This window comes from Thalia democratica, chromosome 8, assembly GCF_965202585.1.
Source record: "Thalia democratica chromosome 8, ktThaDemo2.hap1.1, whole genome shotgun sequence".
Taxonomy (NCBI): Eukaryota; Metazoa; Chordata; class Thaliacea; order Salpida; family Salpidae; genus Thalia; species Thalia democratica.
In genome coordinates, this window is record NC_139172.1 from 16,099,860 (window position 1) to 16,109,317 (window position 9,458).

The following is a 9,458-nucleotide window of genomic DNA, read 5'->3' on the forward strand; positions in this document are numbered from 1 at the left end:
TGTTATTGAACTTAGAAAATTGAAAAATATCATTTTTTGTACATATATATTAAATATATATACAATTTAACCGGGAATAGCTTGTGCAGTAAATTAGTTGTATATTTTTGAAGCGTACTATATTTATAATTTCAAAAGCTATAAAAAGTTTAACAACTACGTTTAATTCAAAGCATAACTAGAATAGGAACAATACAGGAAACTATGTACATTTTGTAATTAAAAGCAATATCAATTAATTAATAAAAAAAGTTTTTAGAAATGAAAATCTAAAAATTACCTAAAAATTTCTCCGAAAATTAAAAACATTGCTTTTGTTACTACTTAAAACTTTCACTTAAAACGTTATTGTATTTCTTACAAATGTGTAATCTCGCATTTGTTTTCAAGATAATTACTTATTCATGTTTTCCTGTTTTACGAGCAAATTTTTAATGTATCTTACAAGAAAATATCTGCATAAATTTTTCATACTTTGAGATTTCTTCTTTAAAAGAGTTATTAAGTTTTTCAAAATTATTTTGAGAATAAAGCGTACAACTTTAACTAACTTTAGTACAATGAAAGGAAACTGGATTATTCTTTATTTTTTAGTGACTTTTGTCGCAGGTTATTATTATTTTATAGCTTGATTTTTGTTTTTTCGGCTAAAACTTAAGAAAAAATATATTTTTAGAAAGTTTTTGTATTGGAATTTTATTTTATTTTAAATAAATCTCAAACTATATATCTGTTAAATGTTTTTTTTTTAATTTTTAACTAGAAAATATGTAGTTTTGGTTATTAAATAAATAAACTTAAATAGAAACTTAAGAAAATTATTAAAAATAATTTTAACCTAAGCATACAAAATACGACAATAAAAAGTTTATATAATCATAAGTACAAATTTAATAACTTTTTTAAAAACTACATATATTTTGTTAACAATTGTTCAAAAAAACTTTTACAAAGTTTGATAAAACTTATTTTTTGAAATAAAACAAGTGTTAAAACTTTAAAATGTTAACAAATATAATAAATAAATGTGTTAACACTTCTGTTAATTAATTAATTTTTTAGAAGTAAGGCATAAAAAATAAAAACAACATAAAATAAATATATCTTTTAGATAAAAAAGAACTTTGTTTTATTTTTATAGTCTTGGTTGTCTAAGTTTGAAGTGTTTAACTGTTTTAGTTGTAATTTTTAGCTTTTATAAAACTGCTAAAATAATATTATTTTATAAAACAACTTACATACAAACTATCAGTAAAGAGTACTTTTCAAATTTAAACCTTTTGATAAGCTTTTTTATAAACAAAACTTTTTAGGAGCAAGATATTGCAAAAGATGCTTCGACGTAACAGATGAATCACTTTGTGTAGGAAAAGAAGAGTGTTCGCAAGATCAGGTAGCATGTATAATAAAACTTAACTTGATACTGTAACGGTCAAAAAAAATCTGATAGTTAATTTCATAAGATTACTTTTGATATAAGTTTTATCTGTGGAAAAAAACATAAAAAAAGTCTAAAAAACTAATGTCGAAAGGTATAATTTTTTGTTGTCGTATAAAAGTTTAAAAAAACTAATTAAAACGTTACAAAAGAAATGTACATTTTTAGTAGACGTAAGTAAAAGTATTGTAAATAAACAAACAATATTTATTTTAATTTATTCATTGAGTATGTAAAAACGTACAGTTTTAAATTAACTAAATCATTTTTATAGTAGCATTACAGTTATATAAACACAATCAAATACCAGTATAACTAAAGCTGTAATTTTTAAACTTACTATAAATTTTGCTGTATTAATCTAAAAAAGATGGTTTTTCTAATATTCACCTTTACATTAACTTAAGAATAAGTAATTAACTCAGAATGAAATGGATAAAATTTTAACAATTAGGTTTATCAATATTTAAAAAACTGAATTAATATTTAAAGTTTTGAGGTTGAACATCAATTTATACTATTTATGTATCCCTTTTTTTTATTATTATTGTGCAAACAATGTAAGTCTTAATCGTTAAAATAGCAATTTGTACCAAATAGTCTTTATTTTCATAATCTTAGTTTCTATAATTTCATCAAATAGAGCTAGTTTTTTTTTATTCCGGGAAACTTATTGTGTAATGATTTATTTTTTAACGCGTCTCTGCTTAATAGCAATATATTTTACTCAAGCACTGTTTATCCTAAAAAATGGTAAATCTTTTTGCTAAAGCTGATTGTTTTACGTTTTGACTTTAAAAGCCACTAAATATCTTTATAACGTTCGGAACAAATACAAAATTTTGATAAGTTTCAGATATATATTTTAGTTTTAATTTATTTAAGTTTTAGATACTACCAAAAACTTTTATATTTTTTCTTAATAGTAAAACAACAAGATTCATCTACTTTACAGAAAAAGAATAAAAAATAATTCTCTCAAGGAGCTCATCACCTCAACAATTAAAAAAAAATTTTAATTAATATTGAAGTAAATAAACTTTTATTAGTTTAGTTTAGTCTGATATTCAGATTGTTTTTAGTAAAAGATCGTACTTTTAAAATTTTGTATCATTGGATAATCATATTATAGTGTGTTTACTTATATTTTAACGGTAAAATTTAGCCTAGTTCAATAAATATTTCATTGTACATTTTCGTTATTTAATTTAATTATGTAAAGAGTAAACTAACCAAAATATACTGTCGTTTCCTACTTGTTTTCTGAGTAGAAATTTAAAACTGCTTCGAACTTTTTAATAGTTTATAAACAACGGGTAGTTTTTAGTTAAAAATAGGGCATTTTAAATTAGAAAAATAAGATTTAAAATAAGTTTTACTTTGTTGAAAAAATTATAAATTTATGATCTTTCAGTATCTATTTAAGACTAATTAAAAGTCAACTAGTTGCAAAAAATAAAAACTAAAACTAAATTAGGTTTAAAAGTATTAAGTTAACGAAGTTATTCAATTTATTCAAAATCTACTAAATGCTAAAATAATATTTAATGTACATCAAATTCAAAAGTAGTAAGGTTCACTTTAAGTTTGAAAAAACTAAAATTAATTTAAGATCTTCTTTACTTTTAGAATTTTGACGATTACAGCCTTTATAGAAGAATAGACCTAAATTTTTTCAAACAAATAAAATAGTTAATAAACACTTTTTCACGACAGACGGTGTGTAAAACAACAAAACGTCGTGTAAACAACGAAACATTGATGACAACACGATGTGATCAGAAACTTTCATGTCAAAATGACATGATCCAGAACGAACACAAATGCCCTGACGTGTGTGTATTTTGCTGCCCTGAAAACTTTTGTTCTCCAAATATCAGCTGTCCTGCTCGAAAAGATGAGTGTACAGATTTTATAAGTGAGTATTTTGTCAGCTAATAAACTAAAAACATTTTTTAAGGTTTAAAAAAACAAACTTAACGTTTTTAACTAATTGTTTATATCAAGAATGTTATCCACATTTGCATTAAATATTTGTTGATTTTCAGTTAGTTAATTATCCTAACTTTTTATTATTTGTACAAAACCAAAAACAAATAACTTTGCACTTAATTATGAAAACTAGTTTAATTTCTACAATAAGTATTAATATTGTATACTTTTGTTTACATGAAACAAAAGTAAACATTACCGAAATACCAAGTAATTTAACAATTCAATACGTTTGGTACAATAACTTAGAAAATAATTGAATTAGTTTATTAATCCATGCATAAAAATTGAAACACTTAGTTGTAAAACATTTTATAAAGTTCAATAAAATCAATCAAATATTTGTCTTAGTAAAACAAGGTATAAATTTTAGAATAAGGTCCTTATTAAACACGTTTAAGCAAACAAATCATGGTTTAAATTAGAAGTCGGCAAACTGTGACCCGCAAAGAAAAAATATAAGGCTAGCGGTGTACTTTTTAATAAAATATACGTTTTTAAAGAAATAAAAATTAGATTTTCTGTGTGTAAAATATTACAACCTAGCCCTTAATTTATCAATTAGTGATTTTAATAGCTTTATTAATGCTTACTTTATTATATTTTTAGTTTAATATAGTATTTTTAACTCAACACTTTCAAAAACTTTAATATTTTCGTCCCACGGAAGACTTTTTTGTTTTTGTATAAAATGTGGCCCGCGAAAAAACTATTTAAAAAAGATTAGCCTTCGACTTATATAAGGCTGCTGACTTCCGGTTTAAATGAGTATTTATTTTACTTTAAACTTTGTTTTGACTGTTACAATTATCAATTCTAAGCAAGTTTATAACAAACTTAACACTTTTTGTACTAACAAAAAAAATTAAAATATCATAACAGATTTTTTAGAATAAGGCATACTTTTAAACTAGTATGCACATATGATTTGCGAAATTAAAAACAAAAAATTTTAATTAAATTGTTTATTTCATATTGTTTTATATATTTTTATTTATTTATACAAGTTCAGTTTTAAAAAGGCAAAAAATAATTTACATGAATTATAAATTATATACATTTTATACTGCTTTAAAAATTGTATGAGGTTCGATGGATGTTGTTAATTTTTAAAAGATTAAAGTTTTGAGAAAAACTTAAATAATAATTTTTTATTTAGTAATTAAACCTTAACTACAACAAAAACATTTATTTATTTATCCTTACTGTTTTCGTAATTTAATCTTTTTCCAAACTTAAGTATCAATCTGGTGTACAGGTTTAAAATCTAATTCTCTATATATATTTTATTTTTACTAAAAGTTTTGTTAAGTTTAAAAAGAAGTATTTAATAAGTTCGTATTACATGTTTGTAGTGGTGTTTATACCTTTTTACAAACTTTTAGGTGAATATATGCCTGGCCTGGTAGCAATACCAACTTTGTGCAAAGTGAAGACTAATTTTAAGATAACAGGAAAAGAACTTTTGATAATTGGAAAATATATACAGTCAAATGAACCTCTTACAAACTATACAGCTAAACTAGCCCAATTGAAAATAGACGGAAAGATAAGCTACATGCAAAAAAATGACATAATCCGTATCTTTGTTGATTTTGAAAAAAACGAAAATATAACGAAGTAAAAAAATGTTTTTTAAAAGTAAAAGACTGGTGTTAAAGATAAAATATCTGTTTTTTTAACAGGAGGGATATTTATGGTTGTGAAGTTTCAAGTAACTCGACTTTAACAGACTCTACTAAAAATGTTCCTAAAAATGTTACAGATAATTTTGATGTTGAAAGATTAGAATTCGGATTACGGTGCTCAAAACAATCTTCGCAAAACTTGACAACATACGTCAATTTAGTTGAAAGTTCAGCAGTTGTTTCAAGTGGAGATTTGTCTGAAACTGTTGTATCATCTCGATCAGAGAAGTCTGTAATGTTTTTTTATGAAGAAGATTCCGGGTCGGGTCAAAATAGTTTCCTTTTTAAAAGGTCAACAGGGAACACCACAATAAAAAATGATAAAGAATTCAGCAACACTGTTTGCTATTTTGTTGAAAAACTTCAAGCTGGTGAAGAAAAGTTAGACGACTACTGGAAAAGGTAATAAAAAGATAATGAAGTTGTTCTAGAGCTTTTACAAAAGATATTCTAATTGATATACTTAGCTTTAAATCTCTGTAATTTAAAATAAACTGGTACATTTTTTTAATAAACACTGTTGTTATTTTTGTCAAAAAAGCATAGTATTTATCAAATTTTGACCTGTTTATTTACACTTTGGTTGAAAATAAAACTTTCATTGCAGGTTACGCGAGTGTAAAGAACCTATTCAATACATTCAGTGTAATTTTGACGTATATACAAAACTCCCTATAGTTGTTAGACCAGAACCACAACAGGGAGTAAACGTTGCATTGGTTGCTTCAGTAACTGTAATAAGCACATCTGGATTTTTCTCCTTTCTAATACTTTGCTGCCTGAAATATGTAAATGAAATATTTATCAATAAGTTATTTAGCTATTTTAAATTTCTAAGTTCAATATTGTTTCTTACGCCTTTGATTATTATAATAGAACTATTGTGTTTAACTTATATAACGAATAGGTAATCTTTAAAACTTAGTGTATAGTGATATAAACTATATTAAATGTGTTTTTAGTTAACTGTATATAACTAAAACTAAGTTATGAACTGCTATATAATCATAAGATGTATTACAAGTAGTATTCAGTTTAGTACAAGGTGATAAAAAAAAACATTTACTACCTAAAATTGAATAAAACTTAAAACAGTTAACTAAAATATTATATTTTTAAGGTTTATGATTAAAGATTATTATTTAAAAAGCCTACAAAAATTGATCTTCAAATGTTTTTATAGTTGAGGCTTTTTTTCGGCAGTTTCCAGAGTTTCCTTTGCAGGAATCGAGTATACTTATAGAAACCTCATTTTTTGTCGGTCCTTTAAAATGAAGCATGTATATTTTAGTTGATTTTTTTTTTTAACTTAATTAAACTTTGGAAGGCTTTTTGAATTTAGGAAAGAAGTTTGCTTTTTGTCCGTTTTGTGGATACATTTCGACCGAAAAAATCCTAATCTATTAAGACCTTTTGCTCAGTAGTAAAATTGTATACATTTTTCAAATAACAAAATGTGTTTATAAGTGTAAAAAGTAAAAAGAAATTAATAATTATTTCATTGAAGTTGATGAACATTAATTTAGTGTCGCTCTGTGTATGATACATTTTTTAATTTTAGTAGGTATTTTTTTAAGATTTCGAAATCTTTTTTATCTTTGGTTTTAAGCTTTAGCCTTAAGTTTAAAAAACAAGTTTTGATGTTTATTTTATGTACACTTTATTAACTTAATTTTTTCAAAATGAACATAAGTTATGAACATATTTTAAAGTATTTCTAAAAATATAACACTAATTTAAAAAAAAATAAGCTTCTTATTTTTATTTGAATCAAACTAATTTTTTGAATTTCTATGAAATGCCTACTTAATTGATAAAAAACTTTTTACATAACATTAAAATTTTTAATCCTGTATCGTTTGAAAATTTCTATTTAGTTATATAACGATTTATTGTCCTTATTTTTCATAATTAATTTTAAGTATCCTGCTTTAATTTATTTTGTGCCGTTAAAATTTATTTTAGTTATCATGCAAGTTTTTAGTAAATTGTTTACACTTGCTACATTCGTAAAAGTTATCAAAAACTACTTAAACAATATCTTTAACTATATCACTATATCTAGTTCAGAAAGAACTAATCTTTTGCTTTGATACAACAGGTTAAACAAAAGAAAAAGAAAGAAGAAAACTTTGAACAAACTTATGATAATGATGAAGTTTACCAATAGTTTCTTAACTTCAACAATTTTTCTGAATTTACTATTTTACGTTGAATCGTTCAAGTTTTATTTGACTTAAAATTTATGTAAATGTTTTTGAGATATTATTGCTACATATTTATAATTTTTTTTAAAGTTAAATGTGTTTGTTGATTTATTTATTTAAAATGCATTTTTTCTAAATAAACTTTTAAGTTTTTATTTATTTTCTAAACGTCTTTAAAGTTTTACAGTTTATGTGGAAGTATTAAAATATTTTTTAGAATATACTTAAAGAATTTTTCCAAAGTAAGATAAATTTATATTTTAATAGGTTTTTTTAAACAATGCATCCTTTTTTTCTTTTAATTTCCCATTCAAAAATTCTTATTTTAATTTAAATAATTTTTTGCAAAACTTTAAGACTGTTTAATTTATTTACACAATAATCTTATTATAATTAGGTATGCTTCAAAAACCTATCTTAAAACACACTAGAGTAAATTTTAACAGTATTTTACAGAGTTATTGTTTTGTAACCTAAATGAATTATATTAAAACGTAATGTCTGTTTATCTTTTTTTTTACAATTTTAAAGTTTGATACAGTATTTTTGATTAATAAATGCAATCAATATAATATGTATAAATACTTAAAAAAACAACTTATGCTTTATAGATTTTTAGTTTTTAAATTTATGTAAGAAAATTTCTAACTAGTTAATTTTTCTAGATAAAAAATATCCAGTTATAAATTATAAAGATTAGTTTTTTTTAATTTAATTTTAAATAAGCTTACAAAGTTGTTTTTATGATACTAGTTATTTTTCAAAAATGTTTATAAATTTTCCAAAACTACCTATTAAAGATTCTTATTAAGAAATATTTATAAACATTAAATAACTATATCTTGTGGTTTATAAATGAATATAAGCTTTAATTTTGTTTTAGAAAAATGCAAAAACTATTTCCATACTGTTTAAAACTAAGTCTTGGAAATCATCAAGTTTTAAGCATTATTATTACTATGCATGTCATTGTTAAATGTTGTTAAAACAATTAAAAAAATATTGTCTCTACGACTGAAACTTTAAAATGAAGTTACTGCCTTATACATACGGGTAGCTGTCAAATTTGCACGAGGGGACAAAAATGCATGAGGGCACAAAATTGCACGAAGACACTTTTGCACGGGCAGACAATTTTGCACGAAGACATTTTTGCACGGGTTGAATTTTTTTTTTTTATTATGATTTTTAATTGGTTTTAATTATTTTTTATTTGTTTTTTTTTATATCACTCTTACCCCTAACCCTTACCCTCGATCAGTAACTTATTATTTTAATTAATTAGTTTTTTTTTATTTATTCTTTTTCTTTTTTTTTGTACTAATTTTTCATTAGTTTTATTTTTTTACTATCACTGTTATCTTTAACCCTTACCCTCGGTCAGTAGCTTTTTTTTCTTGGTTTTTTATTTATTTATCTTTTAGTTTCTTTTATGTTTAGTTTATTATTTTTTTTACTCTCGTGCAAAAATGACCCTCCGTGCAAAGTTATAACTCGTGAAAAATAGACCATTGGTGCAAAATTGTTTTCGTGCAGTTTTGTGCCCTCGTGCAAACTTGTCTTCGTGCAAAATTATCTTTGTGCAATTTTGTCTTTTTGCAATTTGGTCCCCTTGTACAATTTTGTCTTCATGCAATTTTGACCCGTTCCCTATGCATAAATATTTAAACATAGTTTTTCAATTTAAGAAACTACAACCTAAAGCAGACTAAATTAAATATTAATAGATAACGAGCCAAGAATTATTTACTCTGGGTCTAGACTAACTGATTGTTTTATTTTGTCTAAAACTTAATAGTTTTAATTAAACTATAATTATAAAATTACGTATCAATTGAAAAAATGACAAGCGTAAGTTGAGCTTGAAAAATCACGAAATTATTTTAGCCAACATGAACTAAAATTTGTTTTGCAGCAACTTTTTGTTTTTTCTTGTAACAAACATTTTAAAAGTTTAACCAATTTCATAACAACTTTAAAGTCATTTTTATACTAAAATACATTCTATAATCAGCAGAGAAATCATTGTGTTGAAAATTTAATGCAAAAAGTCTTATATCTTATAATATATTGTTTTTAAAATTTGGTAATGTATTTTATTTCTTGATAACTTAAAGGTTATTTTGTTCATCA

The 9,458-nt window shown here is 23.4% G+C and overlaps 1 protein-coding gene across 1 annotated transcript; it reads left to right on the top strand.

Moving 5' to 3' along the window:
* Positions 1-535: 535 nt before the first annotated feature.
* Positions 536-7,340, top strand: LOC145842736 (uncharacterized). Its single transcript, XM_082950214.1, has 7 exons — positions 536-609; positions 1,314-1,393; positions 3,155-3,356; positions 4,816-5,050; positions 5,116-5,520; positions 5,726-5,906; positions 7,220-7,340. The coding sequence occupies exons 1-7, from the start codon at positions 561-563 to the stop codon at positions 7,286-7,288; spliced, it is 1,221 nt and encodes a 406-aa protein (XP_082806340.1). The 5' UTR covers positions 536-560; the 3' UTR covers positions 7,289-7,340.
* Positions 7,341-9,458: the final 2,118 nt, after the last annotated feature.

Bases quoted from the DNA above. Each gene is read 5' to 3' on its own strand.
- LOC145842736 (XM_082950214.1), top strand. From the start codon at position 561: ATGAAAGGAAACTGGATTATTCTTTATTTTTTAGTGACTTTTGTCGCA. The intron at 5,521-5,725 runs GTAATAAAAAGA...CTTTCATTGCAG, and splicing joins TTAGACGACTACTGGAAAAG to GTTACGCGAGTGTAAAGAAC. The intron at 5,907-7,219 runs GTAAATGAAATA...TTGATACAACAG, and splicing joins TACTTTGCTGCCTGAAATAT to GTTAAACAAAAGAAAAAGAA.